The 27,327-nt window shown below is 30.0% G+C and overlaps 1 protein-coding gene across 4 annotated transcripts in view; it reads left to right on the forward strand.

The window, feature by feature from the left end:
- NPHS1_1 (nephrosis 1, congenital, Finnish type (nephrin)) overlaps window positions 1-27,327 on the forward strand; it is a 171,635-nt gene that overhangs the window by 11,421 nt on the left and 132,887 nt on the right. For 3 of the 4 annotated variants that reach the window (XM_051214810.1, XM_051214808.1, XM_051214807.1), the window contains exon 3: window positions 20,004-20,057. The exons of the other annotated variant lie outside the window; for it this stretch is intronic. In XM_051214810.1, coding sequence (XP_051067998.1) covers window positions 20,004-20,057 — 54 coding nt within the window. The remainder of the gene's footprint in view (window positions 1-20,003; window positions 20,058-27,327) is intronic. 4 annotated transcript variants of the gene reach the window in all.

Consider the following 27,327-nt stretch of genomic DNA (forward strand, 5'->3'; position numbering starts at 1 on the left):
CTGATACCTTATGAGATGAGTTATCTCAATCTTTTGTAAACAACATCTTATCATCTTGAACTGATTGTTATTATTATCACCGTACATATATATTTACTACACGATCATTGCCTTAACTTTTCAGTTAGCCATATTCAGCATAGAATCAAGCACATATATACATAGGCATTTTGTATTTGTTAATAATTTACTCATATTGTCTACTTCAATAATAGTAACATTTAAAAAAATGCCATAAGATTGAATATGTCATTGATCTATCTAACTTATTCTACCCTAATGTATAAGGTTAAATGTCTATATCTTGTTAAGTGAAGATGGTGAAATAAATATTGCATAATTGTTTTTCTTTTGCACAAAAACTATCCTGATAAAATTATTACACATATAGGGGAATAAGTGTAAACGAGATGAATTAAATTTATTTCATAATGGAGATCATTTTTCTGATCTGATCAAATAATAATAAAGAATATAACATTGAGACTAAAGTTTTCTGACTGAATCAAAACAATCATTTCTACAGTTTCTGTAACGTTAGATGAAATAAATGAAGTTATAGTTATTATTACATTGACATAACTAACTAAATTTATCATACATAAAACCGTCTTAATAATGTATTGCTATCGAAAGTTTTGTGTTCGATTTCTGTCTATTATTTTGGAATGCGTATATAAACTGTAAGTCATAAATCATAAACTTGTACCACTTGGCATCCGTACACAGTATGTACCTGCTGCATAAAACTAAATATTAAAATACTAGGAGGTTCGAACCCGTATCACTCCAGGTTGTCATCCCTGATCTACTAGAATTCGAATCAGACGAATTATTATCCCACCGATTATGATCACAGATACACCGAATTAATAATCATTGTTAAGCAGTCTCAAGCTACAGTATATGAGATGAATGTGAGCCATAATATATGGCAAATTTAGTGATCTAATATAGTCAAATATTTTTGCAGTCAAATGATATGATTTTTCCACTGTTAGAGATCAACTATGGAAGACTCTATAAATGCATCGTCAAAGGAAACGGCATTTTACTTCATTTTAAATCATCACCCTTACTTGTTCTAAGTTTGAGTCTTTGATATTCAGTCAAGCAGAATTTATCATTATTATTAATAATAGCTTTATTCAACATTATATTTTGGTACAATATAGAATTCTCAGCACAGGGTATTTCAACAAGTTTCTTACACAAAAAACAGAAACAAAGACAAAAGAGGAAAAAAAGGTTTAAAAAAAATCTGAAAAACTGTACAACTTTTCAAACTAGAGACATGTTAAGGATGCAAGTTATTGACTAGGTTAACTCTAACAACCTGTTCGTCACAGAATATATTTGTTAGGTAAGGTATTATAGAACTTTTATATATTTGCCTGTGTGCATGGATTTTAATGTAATTACATCTCGTTCTGCCAGAAGATACACAAAGAGAATGGGGGATGGTTAGTATGTGATAACACGTGCAAGGAGTTTACAAAACTTTAGATGTCTATCCACAACTATATTAATGATGATCTCAAAAGATTCACCATACACCTTGCTAACTGCCTTCAGCACTCTCCGCAATACAGCAAAGTCTTTTCTCAAAAGCCCGGGAAAGAATAATGGAGAACAGTAAAGAATAATAGGTAGTATGCAAGAATTGACAAATTGTAAGAGTAAATGACGAGTAATCCCAAGAGCATACAATCTCTTTATGTAGTAAGTCAGACGGACAACCTTCTTCGATAACAATAAAACGTGAGAAGACCAAGAGAGATCAGGGGAAGAGGTGACACCAAGATAATTGACCTTCGACACTATGTGGACAATGGCTACTAATAGTGGAATCCAATACATGCGTTTAATCCTACCTGTACCTGTGTTAATGTTCAAGCAGGAGCTCAAAACACATTACCTCTGCTTCAAACGGCTATTATGTTTTCTTCATAGCTACCGAGTCAAGACAGCCCCTGACTTATACAACGTGTTGAATGCTGTTGACTTAGTAGCGTTGTCGAAATGATTTACGCAAGACGTGCATATGACAAAGGAGACTGATCAACTGCGGTCCATAACATCAGTGGAAAGATTTAAACATCCAGTACAAATAAATTTATTATGCATTTGTTGTTATTAACTCTAGTTTTTTAGTTATCCACCGTTTGAATAACATTTTCTTGTATAGATTCTTGTATTAATCTTCTTAATGATTACTGTTATAATTATAAAATTATGTTTATCATCATCAGTAATAATACTGATTTTTTTAACTATTGTTGAACTGATTTTTCTCTATAGATTGAAACATTTATGATTATTAGAATTCGATATCGTCGGTAAACATAAACAGGAAAACAAAAAAAATTATAACAAAATGCCTTGATACAAATGTTTAATCAGTTGTCTTATATTCATTCTTAGTTTTACACAATTACATTATATCAGTGTAATGATTAAAACATAATATGAAATGTCAAAGATTGTTTTGTACATAATAGAAAAAAGAAACAATGTTATATTCTTAAAAGTATGATAAGTGTTAATTTAACAACACACATCGGAATGATGAGAACGGATGGGAATGGATAAATGTTTATTTTCAACTGTTTAGACTGAATCTTTTATCTTGTGTCCTAATCTCCGGATATATTTGATTATGTTTATGATTGATTGAAAATAAAGTTTGACTAAAAGTCTATATATATATATATATATATATGCGGGGTTTTAATGATTACTAGTAAATTGAATTGAGTAGTTATGTTAACGAGATTTGAAAAATAATAATCAACTAACTGTTTTGTTTTAGTTTTGTGTATCACAACGTTTACCACTCTAAACGACATCAAACATATGATCTTATAATCTGTCTAGGAAATACAAATATATTGAAATCCAACACTTCAGTTTTCTTTGGTCGAACATAAGAAAATTGAACCATCCAATTATGATGGGCAAATAACTCCATCAGGTTAGAATTGATAGGTTTAAAAAGTCGGAGCAATTTTTCTTTGTACAATCATCAATTTCTCGGTCTGATAGTTAGTTATGAAACGATGTTTGTTTATTATTTATTTAGGAGATTTATTTCATCTAAATATATTATCACAGAGTTATATCAGCTTGCGAAATATTAAAATCACTAAGCACTAAATTGTTTTTCCATCTTCGTCCATCTTTAATGCTGTAAATATCTACAAGCGATCTATCTAGATTATAATGCTTTGCTAATCCGAAACTACCAACAATTATATTTCGATTTTAGCCATCAAACTTAGAAAAGAACACAAAGTTGTTATATAACTCGTTTATAGTGTACGTAATTTCAACTTTTCATTAATATAAGTAATTGGCAGTGTATATCTTATTATTTGTTAATTTAAGAAGAACACGGAAAACAAATTATGTTTCTATGACGGCGATTTTTTAACTATCTAAGTTATAGTTTCCCCTCAATTTTACTGCTAAAATTAGCTTCTTTAACTACTGTCAATAAAAGTATCTAAAATTAAAGTCAACTGATCCCTCACTGTACTTTAATAACCTCAATTTCATCTAGGATAAAATGTTTTAGCTTAGTAGCTATCATAATGAAATAAGAAAAATGTCAATTATAAATCACAAGCTACACTTGAAAACGGTGTATAACACTCGATAATAAAGTGAATATGATAGTAACTGGCTGAAAGTTTAATTGTTTAACTCATTTCACCTAAATGATACGTTATAATAACATGAAACTGGTTACTGGTACGCTATTAGATAGTATACCATAGTAATCACTTATTCAAATGATTCATCTATTTCATACGTTACTATGTAACTATCAATAAAATATCTATAACTGTACCATCTAAGTAAGATTACTATAGAATATAACAGCGATGAATTATGTACCAAAAGTAACTATACCTCAGAATTAAATGTCAGAAAATGTATATAGAAATGAGCCAATTAATGTTATGTAATAAATAATTTGATACACATTTACTTATTAATTCTCTATACAGTAAATAATGGTATTTTCTATTTAATCTTTTGATCATTATAACCGCTTGATAAATCATTCTCATTTCCTATATTATTACGACATGATGATTTACTTACGGCTTAGATGGGTTTATAAATATGATAATTATTTATTCTATAACACTATCATATTCACAAAATATTGCTGCCTCTTTGCCTGCTTGACAAAAAAGCTTTTTCCTACAGCATAACAAAAAGCAGAATAGTCATTACTGTATTGTGTCTGACGAAAAAAAGCATCTTTCTATGTTTTTTTTTGTATACTGGTATGTCGTATGGAATACAAAACAAAAAGGTCTAATATACTTCCTGATAAAATTTGTAGGTTACACTAAGATCAACAGTAGTCTATTCAGTATTAATTATTACTTTCCAGGGTTTGTGATTTGCCATTGTTAGTAAATGGAACTGCATTTTTGATTGGTCTTTGTCGGACTTAACTAGTTAAACTTTAGCTACAAGTGTGTTATACATCTGGTTGGCGTATTTTTAGCAAGGTTGAACAATCAGTTGACTGGAACTCGTCACTATACATCAACTTAATTGACTAAGAGAAGGAATTTGACAGTCTGGACAGGATAAAATTATGGAAAATTCTTCGATACTATGGAGTTCCTGAGAAGATCGTCAACATCATATGGTATTCATACGACTGACTACACTGCAAAGTCATGCATGGAGGACAGCTGACAGAACCATTCCGATTGGAGACCGGAGTCAGACAAGGCTGCTTACTCTCTCTCTTCCTCAACATTAACACCTGACGAAAAGCACAGAATACAATGGACAGCTCGGAATCAATTAGAAGATTTGTACTTCGCAGATGACCTGGCCATTCTACCCTATACAAGTCAACAAATGCATGTCGGTACAAACAGCGTAGCAGCAGCCTCTGCATCAGTAAGCCTTAACATACACAAGGAAAAAAGCGTGGTCTTCAAGTGTAACACAGATAACACCAACCCAATCACGCTTGATGGAGAAACTCTGAAATAGTTGGAATCTTTCACGTATCTGGGTGGCATTTATCGATGAACTTGGAGGATCTGATTCAGACGTAAAGGTAAGGATTAGCAAATAAAGGGCAGCATTCCTGCAATTGAAGAACGTATGGGACTCAAAACAACTGTCAGCAAACACCAAAATCAGAATCTTTAGTATGAACATCAAGACAGTTCTACTCTATGGAGCTGAAACTTGCAGAACTACCACAACCATCATCAAAAATGTACAAGTGTTTACAAACAATTGTCTACGAAAGATACACAATGTCCGTTGACCGGACACCATGAGCAACAGCCTACTGTGGAAGAGGACAAGTCAGCTTCCAACTGAGAAAAAAATTAGGAAAAGAAATTGGGAGTGGATAAGACGCACACTGATTAACGGTCGGATTTATCTTCATTAAACGGAATAATACTTGACATTCTTTGATCAATAACTTACTGAATATACATAGATATACAATATTATAAAATTAATCATTCATGGCCAACAGCTGTAATTAATATGATTAATCCTTCATAGAATGTGATGAAATTCCATAAACAACTAGAAAGGAAAAGCAGTGTCTCATGTCGATCGCGTTCAAGTCATTTAACTTTTTTTCATCATAACGAGTTTTTCGTTTTATATTAGATGAATACTACCTTCCTATTCGTTTGTTCAGTAGAAGTGGTTGGAATTACTAAAAGTCGATGAGTAGAGTGGACGAGAAAAATCACTTAAAATTGGTTCAAGCAAGTTTTCTCGTCAGCCTAATTCACTTATTCAATATCAGATCTATCTTATCAGCCAAACCTCACACTTCATACTAAAGAGTCGGATCACATCAAGCTGAATATGAAAATGCAGTTACACAAAACTAAATAATAGTAAATAATAATATTTTATAAGCTATGGCAGCTCTTTATACCATGAATTTTATTGAATGTTTTCGTACAGATATTGTTATTCGAAATTCCTATACTTTTACGCTTCATTTAATGATTAGACTTTATGATCGATTATACGTTTTGAGTCGTTTCAAATAATATTAAAATAGAATTTAATGTGTTATTCTATTGTCAGTATGTTTTGTTGGGACTATTAAGTAATACAAATAGGTAGTAAGATGGTAATAATCGGTGTTTTGTCTAAGTGCCTTGACGCACTTAATATACTGAGATTCTCATAACTACCCAAATTTAAAAAAATTGTTGATACAAGTATGTTAATACATTGAAGACAGTTGAATCGAAATTCAGTGAATATTACAAACATTATCACTTTAGTTTTATTCAAAGTTTAAGGTTTGGAGAGATAAAGGTGTTATAATCACTAGCACACGATCAGCCTAATCAGAATATTTGTTCTTGATTTATCTAATCAGAATCCTTGAAACGAGTAACATACGTTAATTATTACGTAGCTTGTTATCAAGTGGGTCTATATTCAATAACTGACATATAAGACCGTAACGTTTCATTTCATCTAATCCAAGCAAATCAATAATTAGTCACTTTTAAGATGTAGTTCACCACTTTTCCTACATTCACGTAATGTGAGTAAACAGTTTTTTTTAATTTTAATACACTAGCCTCGTTACCATTTGCTTTAATCATTTTGTGATCAATTTTTAAGAAAATTTAGTACATTTGTTTTCCTTGAAAGTAATTTTCAATCTAACACTCGGAAATCATTCTTTGAAGTATAGTAAGACGGTTCTAAGAGACGTTTATTTGGATTCTATTTGGTATGTTAAAATATCTGAATATATATATATAACAGACATCATATAATTTCATAAGCTTACAGAATGACTTACATTTCACTCATTTAGTGAAATTTCTTGAATGTTGATGGCATCAGTTACAATTAGTAGGTTTGTAGTATCCGGTACTATGTCACATATAGCACACATGGGTTATTCTAGCTTCTGGGCAGAGCAATGTATTCATTCTTTTGGAGTTACATTTTGATTTTGTTAATTGTTCGCTTATTAACCTTGACTGTTTTTATATGATAGTATGTGTGTTGATTGCTTATCCTATCCCTTACGTGTCTGTAACTTAATTTTGGTCTGGATATAAATATTGAGTTACAATCAATTAAATCGAGTTGGCTCACTCGCCTTCTTCCATCGGTTTCGGCCCGATCTCTCCTCTTCACTTTCTTCTCTTCGTTTCTCCGATCTTTAGTCTAAATCAACGATTGTATGGAATAGACGTATTTGAAATCCATTTCCGTATTTAACTTATTTCATTCCGTTATTCATTAACGCGATTTAAGTTGACAATTGCATATAGTAATTTGCAGCATGTATATACACGATAGCAACCATTGGTACAATCTAAGTGGAATCAGATTTAAAGCCACTAAAGGTTCACAGATCGTAATCAAATAAAAGAATAGATTTAGACACTCATTTCAACGGCAATTTTATCATTCTTATGTGAGACAGTTTTATTGACAAACATTCATTCTTTACCCAACAATAAGCTAACAAACTAAATTTTTCTTTAGAATACTAATACTAAAGACCGATTTTTCAAGTAATCGAAACTATTATAAGATACCTCTTAATAACAAACAAAGAAACTCCTAAATAAATTATTTTCTTTTGATCTAAACTTGCTTCTTTTCTTAGCTTTATTTATGAACTATATCGCATTAATTTATTTATAAATTTATTTGCCTGACTGATGAAATTGTTAAACAACCAACCGATAAATTAAGATAAGAGAACTTAATATAAATAGATAATACACATTTTTCATGGTGTAGTATTCTTTGTGGTAGATGATTTCATTGCAAAGCTGCTAATGTCGTCCAAACTTATGAAAAAGAAAAGCTCTCGTCATTTAAACTATCAAGTACAGTAAACATAAACCTATCAAAATGTAAACTTTTTCCAACATTTCAAAATTACACATGTTACTGTTTCATTTGAATATCATTTGTATATCATTATTGTTGAATGAACATTGTAAAATGGTCGCTGAGTTCATATTTATTCGATTTTGAATTTACTAAGGTAGTTCACAAATTTACCATCATAGAAACATTGTAATATTTAGTTACATATATATAAAGCTATGACCTTTTGAAATTTTGTTATTTTTTCCAAATTATAATGCATTAACTAAAGACTGAATAAGATGTTTATCGAGCTATATCGAGGCAATTCGTACAGGATGCACATATGCCAACATGAGGCTGATCAGTTGTAGTCCTAAATAACAATGGGAAGATACAAGTAAAACAACATCAAGTGAACTTAAGATCTATTTCTTTTGTTAAATTCTAAGTAGCTTAAGTTTTTTTCTGTTTTTATTTTGTATAATGATTTCAAACAAAATTATTTGATGAACAAATGTTTGGTATCGCTCTATGTACAAAATATGATCGTAGACTAATCATATCTTCAATCTAAGTCACCTCTGACTGAAGCTTCTAGTCTATGACCATTTAACTACTATGCAAAAAAGTATTGGTTATCAAATATTATTGGATAGATTATGGATGTACAGTTTATGCGTTCAGTTTAATAACAATGAGTAACTTATGCAGTTCAGCTATGTTTCCTATATCTTTAGTAGCTATAAACTGACACATTATATATATTTCACCTGAGATGTTGAGTTTTTGCGTTGAACATAAAGCGTGCAATAAATTTATGTTAATGTTTAATTTTAAGTCATTTTCTAAATAAACAATCGAATTTTTCCTCTTCATTATTGTTAACAGGTAACATAATATGTCTATCATGGATTACTTAGATTTAAGAAGTTGAACAATTTTAAAGCTTATTGCTTCATATTTTAATTAGTTAATCATTGTCAATGATAATTTTCAACATCTTTGATATGGTCATATGAATAATACAAGAAATAAGAGAATGGGTATGAATGTTTATTTAAATTGTATGTAGTTAAGTCACAATTTTTTCTTTTCATCAAAACTAATTCACAATTATAACTCCATCAATCATTTAGTTCAGTTGTGAGTGAATATAAATAAGTTCTAAATTGTACTAACATTTTATGAGTGTAGACGATTTGTGAAGTTTATAGTATTTTCACTGTTGAAATCACAAATTGACCCGAGCCAAACTATTATTGATAAACTGGAATCACTGAACGACCGTTTAGTCCGAGTATGAATTCTCAGAAGTGTGCGTCCATGAATGCGCACATGAGAGTCGAACCCAAAACCTTTGATATCGCAAGCAAACGATTAACCTCCAGACCATTAAACCAGGATCCAACGTTGCTATTATATAACGCCTAAAAATACCGCAACCTCCACAAATTCCCTATATTAATACTAATCCTGTACTCATTGGTGACTATGTACAAGATATACTTTCCGGAGTACTATTGAGAAGTTGTGACCACTGGTGTTCTTGTTCACTACAGCAGTAGTTACGTTAATGTTCTTCAAGGCTGTCTTTCTCTTGCTCATTGACTATTAACATCTAAATGAATGAAATAATCTCTTTTGCTAAGCATATACTCAAATACATAGATGTATGGTAATTGTTAATTTCCTATTTGAGGACGTAGTATCCCAACAGTGGTTCATTTAAGTAATGATCTCTTTTATTTAATATTATTGTAATCAGAAATGTTATCCGAACACACGACGAATATGATGAATAAAATACTACAATTGTAGTAGTAATTTAAAAATAACACTATCAATATTGAAGGTTAATAGTCTTTGTTTTACAGATAGTAACTTTCATGAACATTATTTGTGTTTAATAATGTATAAAAATATTATTTATTGATGACATTGACATAAAAATATACTTATCTTACACTTGTTTAGCTAAACCCAACTACCAACTCAAATAAACTATGTAGATACCAATGTAGATTGTCACATAAATACTTGAATGATTAACTTACAGAAATGTAAAATATATATATAACTGATTTAAAACGCTTATAATAAATGAACCCTAACCTAAAGTGTTTTATTAATATAACTCACATGAATGGTCATTATTTGTTTATATTTAACTAAAATGAAAATATTCTTTCATTATACTATTTAGAACTGTCAAATAGTTTAAACATGTAATGAGTAAATACAGAAAATGTATGTATATAAAGAGTCATTTATATAATTTAAATGATGGAGAGCTATGGTAAAATGTAACTATGGTAATTCAAACTGTAAGTTAAATTGAAATGCTATTCATCTATAGTTGTTGTTGTTTAGTGAAAAGAAAAAAGAGAAAAGAAAAACAACTTGTGATATGGTGAAAATCAAAAGAAAAAAAGAAGAAAAGAATTACTCATTGAAAGGAATAATAATGATAAATAAATGTTCAGTTGTATGTATCTATATAAATACTACTTATCACTTTGAGTTTGTATTTATGTTTATTACTGAATTAGAATAGTGATAGTAATTGAAATAAAGCGATGTAGTGAATTCTTATACATTTTATGTTACTTACTCATCAATAGATTGAGGTGATTTTTTGTTTTTTTGAGATTGAGTTCACTTAGTGAAGCAAATGTTTTTAATCTAAGTGTATTGAACAAATGTGTATAAGATTTCGGAAAGGTTCGTATACAAGCATTTTTTCTCTCATAAATTACACCTGTTCAAACTAGTTTCGAAGATAATATAGTACTTTGTTAGAAATCGATATTTTTTGTGAGTAGTGTTTTGCTGAAGAAACAGTTATTTAGCTTTGACATGCTTAGTGATAAATAGACACCCAAGACTTAAAATATAACCCTACAATTATTTTGTATTCTACAAATGACAACTATTTGATTCTTTCGTTCCTTAAGTATCCATTCATTTATTGATTACGAGATGTTCTTCTCCATATATCCTCTTTTTGTTTACTCTTTGTGTATCGAATGTGGTAGAACATTCGATGTTACAAATAGAAGAAATTTAATTTTTTTCAGCCCAGAAACTAAACTCTAGTGTAATATTTTGGAATTATCCAAACAATTCGGACATGTTCAGAATCATGTTTTACCTTATCAATATATTTGATGAAGTATACTCAATCCAACGATTGAAATAATAGTTTCTCTCAATGCGTAAATTTATTAAGAAATATTTGGTATTACAATAATTTGACACTGGATTCGTGCAAACTTTAATCTTTTGATATAGTAGAGCGTGCATGAGCAGTTCATGTATAGCATTAATTTTAAACATTGAATGGACTTTGTTAAGATAAATGATATATAGTGTAGGTTACTACATTAAGCCCATACAACTTATTCTAGCTTCTGGAGAGGACAATTTATCCATTCTTCATGAGTCCCATTTTGACCTTGTTAATTATTCACTTATTAATCTTGACTGTTTTTATATGAGCGTATTTGTGTACACTGACTATGAATATTGATCAACGCTTGATTAAATACAGTTGAATCACATGCTTTCTCCTTTGCGTGTCATCTCGTTTCATTCTCTTTTCTTTGCTTCATCCCTCTGATTGTCTGTCCAGATCAATGAGTATACCAAAAATATACCTATTTGAGATCCATTCTCGTATTTGACTTATTTTAATTTCGTTATTCACCAACGCGATTTAAGTCGATGATTATATACGAGGATTGACGATATGTATATTTCAATAACATTCATACAATCTAATTGAAGTCAGATATAGGGCCACTAAAGACATCCAAATCAACTTACAAATATCTACTAAAGTGTTCTTAATATTAGATGATACATCAATACATCAAACTATTATACTCTTAATATTATTTAAGTAATATCTCTATCCCAATACCTTTTTTAAAAAATCATATATCTGAATAATTTATTTCATTTTGATTCAATGAATCTTATCAAATATGCAAAGAATAATTCGACTAAGATTCATTTAAACAAAATCTCAATTGTTTATTACTTTCCAACCGTTTACTCATAAATTACATAAGATTTATTTGCTAGAGAATACAAATAAGATGGCACTTTTTCCTCTTCTTCTTCTCCATCAACTTCTCTTACTACCCATTATTATTATTATTTCGTTGAACTCAATCAAGTCAGTTTGTCTATTTATTTCCTCCTTTCGAAGAAAGTGAGGGGGGGGGAACAAATACATGCAAGTTTAGTATGATTTATTATAATGATTATTAATATATTACTAGACAAATCATTTTTGACAGAAAATATTGAAAAAAATATTTTTTTAATTTTATAATTATGATTTCAATAAATAAACTAAAATTATTTATTTACAATTAACGTCCTATTTAATTCTTCACAAGTTTCAGTGGTACAGTACAAAGTAATAATAATAATAATAATAGTAATAGAAATTTGTATTATAGTCTGTTGAGAGTAATCGTTTTCTTCTTGAGACTGGAAAATTGTTTTTTTGTGTGTGGATAAAACAGAGTGAAAATGAATTCACTTGGTAGTTGTAGATATCATTACCATGGTTTGATTTGATCATTTCGAATAAATTGAGCATTGGGTAGTTTGTTATAAATAAAAATAATATATTTACAATATCCCAATGAATAGAAAAATTAGATTTTATAACGTTTCGTGATTTAGTGTAAGTCACTTCTTCAGAGAACATTGTTTTACTTGAATCTTCTCATTGTTGTTTATGACTGTAATTGATCAGTTTTTTTATTGGCATATGTACATACCGTGCGTATTGCCTTGATATTGTCCTAATTGGCAAGCATTATGAGAAAAGATGGATAGGAATTAGCAATGAAATTCAGAACGCGTGTCTCGTCTTATTTGAAAATTGTTAACTGGATGTACCTGCATCACAGATTTCTAGAGTAAACATCAACTCTGAAATGCAGGTACATCCGGCTGACGAGTCCAAAATAGGATTTCACTGCTAGGCACTATCAATCTTTGCTTATAGAGTGAAAATATTTTTTATCCTGTCAAAATGTTTTACGAATCATCTTCTTTTACTTACTATGTCAAATGACTTGAGGTTTTTCTATAAAAGTGTACACTTTTTATTCTAAACAATTTTATTACAATGTACTTTATTTTTACGGCAAACTAAACATACAACTGACCTCAGATTTTAAGTACATTTATTTGAAATGAAAAACAATGTGACTTATTTTTAGTTATTAGTGAATTCGATGTAAAATTTATATTGATAATTGTTACTACTGATGGTCGACTGTTATGACTTTGTCATTAATTGTTATATCTGGTCGTCGCTGATTGTTATGTCGGAATCGCTTATCAATTATAGTTGTAAAGCTAGGAACCACTGTAATTCCTAAGACACGGAAGTAACAACACAAAGACAAAATCACAAGTGATTTATTAATCCCAAAACACAACAACGACGATGACCCTGGTCGAAACTACACTCAGTTATATAATGATTCGTACGCACATTTTAATTAATAATTAAAATGAAATCACATATATGGAAAATACAGATATAACAAATCATATGCTATATGTCATGCTGACTATAGTTCAGGTCAATTGAATATAAGAATATCGTATGTTATACAGAATAAAATGTCATACGGGAAAACAAAACGAATATTGAGATGGCAGAGAAGATTTGTAGCCAAAGTGGATGATTTTAATGTAGTCTTTTTCACTGAGCTGGATGGCTCAGTCGTGGACATCTACTTGAAGTTTGTGCTGATAATGTCGTTCAGAAGAACGATTAAAGCTCCACGTCCAAACTATCCAGCTCAGAGAACAAAGCTCCATCAAAAACAATTATTACACTAAATGATCATCACATTGAATTAAAACGGAATTAATGTTGAACAAAAATCCCGTCATATTGATAACAAACTATATCTATCTCAACTTACTCTGCTTTGTTGATTTTTGTATACTATTTGTAAAGGAAAATAGACGTAGACATGATAAAGCCAAACGATCAGGTAAAAATAACTAATAAATTTGTGCTCAAACGTTTTGGTATGTCTTCATTCTATTACTTAATGGGTAAAACACATTTGTGAAATAACTACATTTGCGAAAAAGTGAGCGATTGTTTCGGATGAATTTTTCTTCAGGATCATCAGTTATACTTCCATAATTATTGTATTGCATCAGACAAAGTGATCAATCTATAAAACTATTTAGAAATTCTCATCAGTGTACACCCGTCAATTAATTCCATATGTGATGAACATTATAATGGGGTGGTACCTCTTGACTTTCACCTTTCCAGAAGGTTAGATTGCTCAGTAAAAAGGAATTTATTTGGAGGTGTAACTTCAATGAGACAGTAAAAATCAATTTTCATATATCTAATCAACATTAGAGCAATCTGGTTTAATGTTTGAGTTACAGAATTCGAAAACTAAGCTCTGAAGATAGAAAAGAAGAACTAAAAATCTGGGGTTGAAGCTACTACAAAATGAATAATTAAGGAATTTCATAGGGAAGTGCATAATGGAAAAACAAAGCAAGATACTAACTACCACAGTTTTTGGAGGTGATAAAAAGTGAGATTCCAACACATTGACTAGGTAGATCTATTAAAATATCTTTTAGTGCCACTATATTGGTTGTGCTTATCTAGACGACACCAATAGTGACGCAGTAAATCAAGGATAAGATACTGGTGATAAGCTTTTGTGTATACGTTTATCAAGTGAACCTGTCATAATAAAAACTAGTAGCGCTCTCTCAAATATGAACTGATATAAGAAAATGCTTCATTGAGTCTGTATTAGTGACATGTATTTTCATCGAATCGGCCATATACACAATGTTGATTCGAAGGTGCTTCCTCAGATTTATATCCAGTTTCGGTAAATCTAATAAATGGCTAAAGGTTATTCTAACTCTATATAGATCATGTAATGGACACTAACTCGAAGAAACTTGCCTTTTTATGTAAATAAGAGATACATTCAGCCTACAATAATGGCGTCTCTTCCTTAGTTTTACTTTGACAGTACACAAAAACATTATTCTTTCCTGAATCCTGATATGCGTTCCTTCTCATGACATTTTCCTAAGTCTTAATTATCCAGTCGTTTTTTTGGTAAATGCTATAATTACTAGTAATCACTATCGTTCTTATCATTATCATGATAAATATAGTAAATCCTGTTTTCATATTTTAAATCACGAACTAACGTTAACCAAACTATTATTGAAGGCCAGGAATCTTTGGACATCCGTTTCGTCCCAGAATGACTCATTAAAAGTGCTTATTCACGAACTCTCGACAGGAGATCGAACCCAAGGCACTCAATTACCTCTCAAACCCGTAATTTTTAAACTACTCAACTGACATCTATTAGTGTACATGTTTTGTTCAGTTCTGGTCGGCGTTTCCTTGTTCTTAATGATGGTTCAGTCGAATTCTCTTTCATAGTGACATTTTTAAAGGATTTTAATTTATTTACTACAACGTTTCACCATGAGGTATATTACTTCCTTACCGTTTCTTGTATGACCCTTTAAATTTACAAATGAAGCATATTGTTATTAATTCTTTAAAACTTAAAACTCAATAGAATGTAAAGTCTGTGACTTGGAATTTAGAAGGCTGTTTTATTATACAGGAAGATTTATAGAAACATTTTAATATTTTACTTAATGTGATACAATAATAATGAAACTTTAACAGTAGAGCCTGAAATGTTTATTGAAAATAATAATTTCTACCGAATATGTTTAAGTTGATGTCGTTAACAAATTCCTAAGTGATTAATTTCCTTATACTGTACATGTACCATCTCTTTGTGCTGATAACAGATTCAGGAAAGTTTATTGGTTTGCTTTAAATACAATTGAAGCCTACTGAAAAATGAATATAAAATATTTGATTAAATGAATTCAATGTTAATTATAGCTGAAGGGTTAATTATTAAGTGTTATGTGCTTGAGTGTTGTACCAGTAATTACTTGTCTAATGTTTCAAATTGTGTGTTAACTCAGCTGGATATTTAATCCTTTTTTTCAAATAGATTATTTCCATAATGAAATATATCTATGTAAAACTATTCAAATAACCTTTGAAATCGGGAAAAATCAGTCACCATGGTGCTAGTTCAGTATTATTATTATTATTATTATCAGCTTTATTCAATATTATATTTTTGGTACAATATAGAATTCTCAGCGCAAAGTATTTCAACAAGTTTCCGTTTCTTTCTTCTTGAATAATGTGCATTCTTTTCGTTGTATACTGCCAACAACCATATTGTCTCTTATTGAGTTTTTTGTAACTTTGACAACGAAAGGTTGTACACTTTTCAGAAACGCAGCAGAATAGGTTATGCGATTAATAGACATAACGACATATTAAAACAAACAAAAATAGATAACTTGTTGAAATATCTAGATGGCAGGAACAGGTAGCCCAAATACTCAAACGAGACTGAAGAAACATTTATTTGATAGAATCTCATTATATATAATAAGGAATATTCAGTATAAAAGTTCTGCTTATCCTAATTAAAAACTTTTTTTTCGCTAACCAGATCTGATGGGTTTCTTAACTTATATGTATAAATATTATTATTTCTTGTCACGGAAACCACTGCAATTAATCACGTTGGTTTGACCTATTGAATAACATACTCCTGTTTATCTATACATAAATCCAAACTTTGATTGTAGTAAAAAACACTAATCTATTTGACCTTTACATGATAAAGATGATTATATAATAATTTTCAGAGGAATATCCTCTCTAATTTTGTCATTGCATGATTTCAAGAAAAAAGCCTATATGAAATAATATATTCTTATAAAACTGATAATTATGTAAGGAAATAATTTCCTGACTGTAACAAACAAATTTCTGATTTAACTGTGAGAATCATTCTGTGATATGAGCAAGCTGATTAGTATTGCATAGTTTGTTTCTACTTGTATTGTATCAAATGGTTGTGGGATTTAAATTGTGCAAACCAATTAAAGTCTGTTTACTTCACTAAATAAAGGTCACTCGTTTATACTATGAAGAATCTAGAAATGCTTTACTCGGACAGATAGATGAATTTTAAAATTAATTGGTTACATAATTTTTCATATCCTTCGTCTTCGTTTAACAAAGCAAGCCTGAGTAATACTAACTCATTTTACTAGTTAGAGGTAGTAACTGTTAATGGAGTATTCATAAAAAATTTTTAACGAATGTGATTTTTAATGTACGGACATCTAAATAAGGTAGCAATTGCCTTGATCCAAAGTTACCCTTCCCTATTCAGCCTTTCGTCTATGTATTCATAAATAACAATCATCTGATTTACATGTTTCAAAAGGTTCTAGTATTATACTGACTATATTTTGATGACATATATCATGAATATCATAGATAGATTAGTATAGTACTTATTACGGAACATACGTTTTGTCTAACATGGAATCATTAATTGCTCACTTTCAAGACAAACTTTCAGCAGCTGCTCAAAACTACTTTATTTTTTAATTGACTTTTTTTAGTAAAACCCATTTCATAATAGAAACAATCTTTAAAATTCTATATACATCTTGCCTCAATACAAACAATTAAGAAAATAATGATAACCCCTAATCTTTAAATTAATCTCAATACAAAATTCAATTTCAATAGTTGAGATCATGAGTCAATTGAAGCTAAACGACCACTCAAAACCTGGAAGCACTGGACGGCCATTTCATCCTATAGTGGTATTCCTCAGCAATGTTCATCCACAATCCTGCCTCGTGGGATTCAAACTCAGGACCTATTGGTCTCGTAAGCAAACTCACTTCTGAGGAGTCTCGCAATAGGACGAAACAGCCGTCCAGTGCTTCTACGTTTTCCATATTGGTCTAACTTCCATTGATTCATGATCTCAACTATTGAAACCCCTTCTGATACAAAATTTAATCTTGATTAATATTACATGTTTTCTTTATTGTCTAAATAAGTTTTTGTTTTCAAACTTTTCAAATGTAAAAACTCATTTTATTAGATTCAAAGATCATGATTCTTGTTCTCATTGAATTCTTTTATATCACTCCATATATACGTATAATTCTATCTTAAAGTATTAATTAAAATAAACCATATTTGCTGTTAAGATTAAAATCATTACATTAACATGGATGATTTGTTGTGAGTATTCCGTATTCTTCCACTAATTTTTTCCCTTAGTTTTATAATAGTGAATTTGATTCAGTTTTCAATTTGGTGATTTTTTTTCTTTCTGATATTCTCAACGTCAACAACAACATCATCATCATCAGTACGCTTAATAGAATTTCATTAAGAAGTTTGTTTTTTGTTTTTTTTTGTTTTTTCTTCATTCTCTCTCTTTGGAACAGTTCATTGAAGTATACTTGAAGTTTCAAATGATTGTTAACTTAGACATTAAAAAAGAATAAATAAATAAATTATAAAAGCACATAAGAGAAAAAGACAAAACAAGAAGAAAAAGAAAAAAGAGGAAGAAGAAGAAGAAGAAGACAAGACAGAGAAATAATTTAAAATGCATCTTATTTCTTTTTAGAAAAAAATGTGGAGTAAATTGAACTTTGCGTAATGATCAAATAAACGTTTATATTTAATTTCACCATAATCGAGTTAATGTATGTAGTGTAGATAAGTATTAACAGTAAGATAATGTGAATTATTCAAGTGGTCATTTATTCACAAAGCTGATTTTTTAAGAAGACATAACAATTTAAACGATATAGTAACAAAATATTGTATAAAATGGAATTTAAGAAGGTAGGAAAAAGACCTTTTTTGCAGATATTTTCTTGTAACTTTTAATGTCTATGAAGAATAGAAAAAGAAAATCAGTTTTTAACCAGTAAAACATAATAGCAAAGATTAGTCTATTAAAAGTGGCGATAATAGACTAACATTAAGTTTAAATATACGTTTTTCTAGGTACAATGTAACTTCAAGAACTCGTGGACTATTGTAGCCATGCTAAATAGTTTTCAATTATCCTAAAAATGCTCCACAGTGCACTTCTGTTTGTACTCAAAGTTTACATTTTTGAAAGTAACCAGCTGTATGCAAAGGATAGGTTTCTTATGGCTAATGTGCATCCTGATCAGTTTTCTTTCCTATTGTAAAGTAACCTTCATATTAGAAATTTACACTCGATGAATCAGTCAGTAATTATTTTTATTCAGTAGGTCAGTGGATTTCGTGCTGGAGACTGGAGGGATTTTTACCAGCTTGAAATCTCAATGTAAATATCGACGCTGGAAATGGAACTATATACAGGTGATAAGTCTCAAATATAATAAACTCTGTTACATAATTTAGGTCAATCGTTCTCGTTACATATAGTACCACAGTCTTTCAAATATATCTCAAGATGACATAAACTAAAAAGCTATTTTAAATAAAAAACCAATAAAAGGTGACTTTTGAATTTTCCATTAGCTACCTCAACTTCAAAACAAAATATATAAAATTCCTTGTGAATGGTTATATTTTTGTTAATTTAATTGAATATTTGCACTTTTTCTTCTTAATAATGGTTTCTACTTCATTTTGTTTCAAGTTACAAGTAACCGATAAACTTAATTAAACAAAATTACAAACAGAATATTTGTGGCTTGAAAATGCCTTTTCTGTAAACACATGCATTTTAATATCAGAAGGGGTTTTATAAATATTATGGTAATTTTAATAGCTGAGATCATGAATAAATAGGACGAAACGACCAGTACTTCCAGGTTTTTCATAGTGTTCTAGCTTCAATTGACTCATGATCTCAACTAATAAAATTACATAAATTTCAGTTTACTATAAGCTTAAGTATAATATTTCATTCTTATAAACTTGTACCAAGATCAAAGGTAATCTATCGGTGGCATGTGATCTTATTTTGCACTGACAAATGATAATATTTAAAATATTTGTATAACTATTTATCCATACAAAATCTCGTCTTATGGGATGTTGTCATGGAAACAAGCATCATAATGTTTGTCAATTTATTTATTTTCTTACTTTTGAAAACAATAAAGCTTATTTCAAGATCATTTCACTTGATTTTTCTTGTTTCTTCAATAAAACAAAATAGCGTTAGCTGAAAAGCATGAATGTAATCAAAATACATGTTACTCTGTATTATCAGGTTAGTTTGTGTTGTGTTTTTTTCTTCAAGGTTTGTGTTTGATACAAATGCACGCACAATTCACTATTATTCAATAATCATATATGCACCATATTGCTTTGATTATACAGCACATCATATGACTATCCTAATAATGATAGTTTTTCTTTCACTTAATTATCATTTACACTATCATCATGACTGATAGCACGTAATGTATATTTTTAAACTATTGGTTTTCAGTATATTCGCTTTGTCAATTCGTATGCCTTTTACATTTCTTTTCAACTAATCATGCATTTTGTTCTTTAGTATAAAATTTACATAAATTTGGTGATGAACAAGGTTATGTTTTTTACTTCATAGTACTGATAGGATTATAACATTTATCATTATTGTTAACACTTTTCATTGTAACAGTGGATAATATTGTTTTACATAAAAAAACACGTTCGAATTACTTTGAAAGCTAAATCTTGGGTTTCACACTATGATGCTACATCAGATAGAGAAAATGTTCTATTATTAAAACTTACGTAAACGTTATTTAGATTATGTGTGTTCTTTGTTTTTCTATTAGTATATCTAAAATGAACTGCCAAAAGAAAAAGAAACATCTTTATTAATAATGTACACGCGTCATTTGGTTAGACTGAAAATAACGTAGAGCAGTTGTTAAAAGTTTTTTTTGAAAAGAGTTCATAACCAAGCGAGTATGAATACACTTTAAGGGAGATAAGTAAGAAGCATGTGTATAAAATTGGTTTGCACTGGGTAGACGGAGGATGGATAATAGTGGAATACGAGATATACATTTCGCACCTTCTGGGACTTAACATTTGAATGCACTTGCATTCCCGTGTTAATTTTCTCACCGAGACTCGAGCCTAGTGTCTTTCTCTACAAACGCCCCACGAGCTATTGAATGAGCTACTAAGTTCGGATAGTCACTAGTTTTCTCATTGAGCATGGATTTTAACATAACTTGTAATAGTTTCAATTATCCCGTTGCCAATATTATTGACTAAATTTTTGATTAGTTTTGTGTAATAATGCAGACACATCCATTTTAGGAGTTTAAAATAACAGAAAACGCTCGTCCTTGGTCCTACTAGTAACCACAGTTTAGCTGTTCAATAAAACTCGTGATAATATCGGTATATATCGAGCAAATCCCTGCAGGATACACATATATCAACAAAGATTATTCGATATTCTGTTATGAATATCAACAACAGGGGATGTCGTCGAATACAATTAAAAAAACCTTCAAGACTACATATTTGAGTTTAAAATTTCCAAAGGCATAAACACATTTCAAAACGCTACTTTCGAGTAAGGAAATGAAATAAGATAGTGTATAACTAAATAGAAAAGATGGAAGCATGAATGAAAACAGTATTTATTTCAATAAACTAGTTATATTCGAATTTTTTGTTTTTGATAATGATAACTACAGAAAACAATAATACATTTGAACACTTAAATGAAGTTAGAAGATGTTAACTTATTCACTTTGTAGTAAATCATATAGTAATTTACTATTAAAAAAATATATTATAGTCGGCGTTTTTTATCTATTCAAGTACACAATCTTCCGCTCATCACTGAATAAATCATACTCATTATATTAAGTGAAATATAACTGAATTTAATGTTTAGGCGTTTTTTTTTCTTTTCATGAAGATGTTTATGTTTTCTCGTTATGAAATCCATTTTTACAGTGATTATTTCGTTATTTGACAGACGAAGACGGTTCATCCACACTAGATTTATGTATATATTCTAAATAAATAAGGGAACGTAATAACAAGAACAAGAAGATGAAAAACAAACAAACAAACACTGTAATAGAACTTGAGGTAAATAAATTAGATCATAAGTATGTTGAAAATAACAGCCAATTACTATGATAAATTAAATAATAATATACTTCTATCCATCTAACTGTTTCTCATATAAAAACATATTTGAAGTGAATTCTTCGTTTCGATGATCATTTTTATTACCGCTTACAATTTATTAACTTCTCTTTCTATCTCTCTCTCTCGCCACTTATATATTCTTCCAGTTCACTGACTGATTGGTTACTTGCAAAGCATTATACTGGTTATCAAGGGTTTTAATAAGTTTATATTCAAATACAAATTGAACTAATGGTTTTGTACATAATTTCAAACACTTTGTAAACAGTGTTATTTTTTAGAAATTGTTATGAGTCAGAAAACTTAGAAGCATTGAACAGATATGTCACTATTATCCAATATTTACTTAAAGTCCTCAAACACAGTAGAATTTGCAATAATATATCATCTATTAATTTACTCAGTATCCAAACATTTAGGCTTTTATGGGTAAGTAGACTTCGTAGTTCAACGGCAAGTCACCTACTGGACACGAGGATTGATGATGATCTAACTAACGAGGCGAAAGTGAATGATAAACAGTCAGTTTTATTTTATTAGGCTGCACGGAAAACACAGTAGTTAGAATGCTTGTATTTGACCATAATATTCATAGTGAGCCAGTATTTAAGCTTCAACTGCCTTAGCAATTTAAATGACTTAAACATTTTGATTCTATCTTTTTCTTTTCATTTAGTTGAAATCATGATCTAGGTTCGTAAATGTGGATTACTGAGTAATCCTATGCTATGACGAAGTAGTTGTTCAATGTTTTCTGGTTTTCAGTGGTGGTCTAGCTAAGATCAGTTCATGATATGAACTACTACCTAAAAAATTATTTTACAAATGCATTTATACCTCCTAAATATTTTCTAGGCAGACAATTCAACCCATTAAATCATTTAACATAGGAATAACTGGTCATTTTTGTGCATATGAAATATGTAATGAATTTGCATCGTACAATAATTTCACTGATAAACTTGCTAAACATCCTATCATCCTATTGTTTAGGTCACATGAATAACATTACTATTGATATTATTTAGTAGACTTTCACCACATTAGTTTGAATGTTTGAACAGTGTAGTCCACATTGAACAATGATACTAAACGAAATGTCTGATTAAATGTTGACAAGATAAATTCTGTAAACTTGTTTTGTATTAGTTTGTGACTGTTGTTTTTCAAATTAAGTCAGTTAGTTCAATTCATACAAAATATGAACAAAACCACCTATCTCAAAAACAGTTATTTATCTTGAATACCATTAGAACATCAATCGCGGTTGCATAGTAAAAGTGATGACCAAGTTTCTTACAAATTGTATATTTACTTGAGCACAGTACTATTGGATTTTAAAGTATATATATATATCTTTGTGATTGTGCAGCTTGGAAAATGAATTCATCGTAAAGAGAACTCTTCACTGAACTAACCTTTCTTATTTAATGTCTTCATGGATACATTCCGTATACGGATACAAGTTTAAGCAAATATCTAATCATCTGAATTTACTTTCCAGTACTTTGTCTTCTTTTATTTTTTCTTGTGCGAAATGATTTAACTATGGCAACTTTAAATTAAAACCGGAAAAGAAAATACCATTTTTCGTTGTTGTTGTTGTTGGTGGTGATAGCGGTGGTGTTAATCAGTTTTTAAGTTCAATATAAAAATTATACAGTTCCACTTGAACTTGAATATAATTCTCATTTCAATGAATTACCTCTTGTCATTGACATTGTTTTCTAACTTCTTCTTTTAAAAATGAAAAAAATGATCATTTGACTGTAATTTGTGTTTGAAAAAAGAAGAGGAAAGAAAAAAAAGAAAACCCCCAGTTTATTTTTTTTTAAAAAAGAAGACAAATCTAAGATTAAATTGATACTTGAAAAAATTAAGAAGTCGATGAAAATGGTTCAATTTTAATGATCATTGTTTATTATTTATGAATGGATATTGTGGAAAAAACAATGTCACTTATATAAATTTAAATAAGATTATTTACTTATATCATTTTATAGAATCAGTTGAGTGTACTATCATTATGATAGAGCAAGTCAGATTAGTTTAATTGAAAATATGATTTAGAAAATTTAAAGGTATTTAAATCATTATAAGTCAAATATCTTCATACATAATGACTTCTGCATTGAGATGGTGAGGAAGATTTGTAGCTCAGGTGGATGATTTTGATGGAGGTTTGTTCTCTGTGCTGGATGGTTTGGTTGTGAAGCTTTCATCGTTCTTCTGAACGACATTATCAGCACAAACTTTAAATAGAAGTGAAGTGTTCGAATTTCTTCATGTGCGTTTCACAGCTTGTTCTGTACACCTCGATGTTGTGCACAAATATAGGAACAAAAATCAAAGCAATGGAAGACAACCAAAACAAAGGAGTAAACAATGACAAATTTGAGGTCAATAAGAACCAGTCAACGACGAGGTGTGCAGAACAAGCTGTGAAACGTATATGGAGAAATTCAAACACTTTATTTCTATTTGAAGTTTGTGCTGATGATGTCGTTCAGAAGAACGATGAAAGCTCCACAACCAAACCATCCAGCTCAGAGAACAAAAATCCATCAAAATGACTTTTATATACTAGGTATTCAATTTCTGTCAAACCGTTTGTTCAATTATTGGCAAATAATCGTATTAACTCGTTATAAGTGTCTGATTGTAAAATGTTTCCGTGATCAACTGGCTTTAAAAATATAATTCTAAAAACTAAAATTTTTTTTAAAGAATCCATCGAGTATGTTTATTATTACGGCTAAACCATTACTTATTGTTACATGAAATAACTCACTTTAGATTATAATCTTATATTTTGTGTCTGAAAGAGATAAACTGAATGCCTTTGATTCGAATTCCAGTCAAGTTAGATAGAATCATTACTGAACATCTGTGAACAGTATGAACGTATTTCATTTCTTTAGGATTATTCTACACACCATATTGAACGTAACCAGAATATTATGGAATATAGTTATATAAAAAGAACATGGTGATTTGTTTATTTAAAAAAATAGGCTTTCTTACACGATGCATTATCCAAGATTATCTATTTGCCATAGAAAAGTGATTATAGAAAGTAATATCACTACTAATTGTAAATAGTACCATCGCTTTTAATTTTAACATCATTCATCAATTTAATGTAACTCAATCCGTAGCGCTCCTAGGGCTATTACCGGTCCCATACTAAAAGTACGGAAGAAAAAGATAATGAAAGAAATGACAAATTTTTCAAAGAATAGAGTCGATCAAGGATCAGCTATAACGTATTTCTATGTTGAGAGAGGTTGTATAAGCGCCTTTTAAGTACAAGAATAAGTTTATGTATATGGATTTGAATGATTTCTGTGGTATGGAAAAGAATAATCAATAAATTACAAGATAAATTTAGTGGAAGATAATGGGTTATTTTAAAAGCTTCGATCAAGTCAGTTTGATATCCAGTGTCAACTAAGTGATAAGGAATAGAACTCCTGATCACACTGAACTACCCTTCGCTCGACAAAACCGGATGGTGTTCTGCTATATGATGATAAACTTGTAAAGTTGTACGCTCTAAATATATTAAAAGAAATGTTAGATTATTAATGGAGATACAGAATGTTGAATTAAACGACATACTTGTACAGTTAATAGTTCAATGTTATCTAGAGCTCCATATATCGACTTTTGTTTAAATTAACAAATATATTTCAGAAATATGTGATATAATGTTCGAACTATTGTACATTTTAAGCTAGTAGCCTAAAAAGCTGATCGAAAGAATATTTTATCTACCTGAAGACCAATATGTAATTAACTAAAACGCAAAATTGCTATACCTTATATCTAATTAGTATCAGAAAGGGTTTTGTGGAGATTGTAGTAATTTCAATAGTTGAGATCATGAGTCAATTGAAGCTAGAACACCATGGAAAACCTGAAAGCACTGGATGACCGTTTTATCCTATTGTGGGACTCCTCAGCAGTATGCATCCACGACCCCGCCTCTCGGGATTCGAACCCAGGACCTGCCAGTCTCGCGCGCGACCACTTAACCACTACATCACTGAGCTGGTTAGTATCCAACAGTGTTAATGTCTAACTTCAACTAATCCACAAAATTGAGCGACACATCCACCATCGTCATCATTGAGTTACTATCACACAACTGACCCGGTTGAACTCCACTGGTCACTGCTTCTCACTAGAACTCCAGGTTATACATCTTGAAACCAGTCACTAGTGAGCATAAGTTGATTCGTATCAAAAGGGGGGTTTTGTGGAGATTGTAGTAATTTTAATAGTTGAGATCTGATTACCTAAAACTATACCATTTTAGAATCAAGACATTTTATTATTCCCGTTATAAAAGGTTTTTTTTATTACGGTAACTGTTTCACTCAAGACGTTAATGCTGGATTATTTGGGAATTGTTTAACAATCAAGATGATAGACGAATTTTTTTTAAATTTTTGTTTGATACTTATATGAATAACTTCTATTTATTTTTACCCTTAAAAGTATGTTGTTCTATGAAGTTGAAAAACAACATTCCTTTCAAGTTTCTAATACTTCAAAATCACTTTTGGGGGGGGTATTTTTTTATTGTAATCTGCACACGAAAAAAAAGGTATTCTGAAGTTTGATATGATTTTGATTCTGATGGATTATTTGATCAAATAAATCTTAAATAACAAACAGAAGTAGAATATTCATTTGACGTTGTTTGTTTGGCATATTTGCATCCTATGTGAACAGACCGATTGCAGTCCTAAACAACAATGGGAAGATACAAATAAACAACACTAAGTGAATTTAAACTTCACCTTAGTGCATAAACAAGTTGCTATCAGGAATCAGTGGCTAAACGGATAAAGTGATGGCATTTGTAGTGAACGGTACTGGGTTCGAATTCTAGAGTGAACATAAACTCTGGGATGCAGGTATATCCAACTGACGAGTCCCAAATAAGACGAAACATGTGTCCTAGATTTCACTGCTAGTCACCTTTCATTTTTGCTTAAAAATAGAATATAATCCAAAAAATAAAGAGGCATTTACGGTTATTTTATTGAAAGATTGTCTAAAATTTATTGCTTCGGATAATGTATATTAAATTGAAGAGTCGTATATTAGTTTATATATTTTTGAAGAATAATCCCATATCTGTAACGATATATTTGCAAAATATTTTGACCAATCATTAAGGAATTACTTACATTTTGTTGTTTTAACTTTTTGTTGTACTGTAATCACTTGCCAAATTGTCAGATAGATTAGGAATATCTATTGTTTATTATAGTTAAATAAATAATAAATATTAATCTGTATTTCGTTTATGTCTGAATACAAAGCCTCAATCTGGTTTAGGGCGTAGTGTTTCA

Source organism: Schistosoma haematobium, chromosome 2 (assembly GCF_000699445.3).
Source record: "Schistosoma haematobium chromosome 2, whole genome shotgun sequence".
NCBI lineage: Eukaryota > Metazoa > Platyhelminthes > Trematoda > Strigeidida > Schistosomatidae > Schistosoma > Schistosoma haematobium.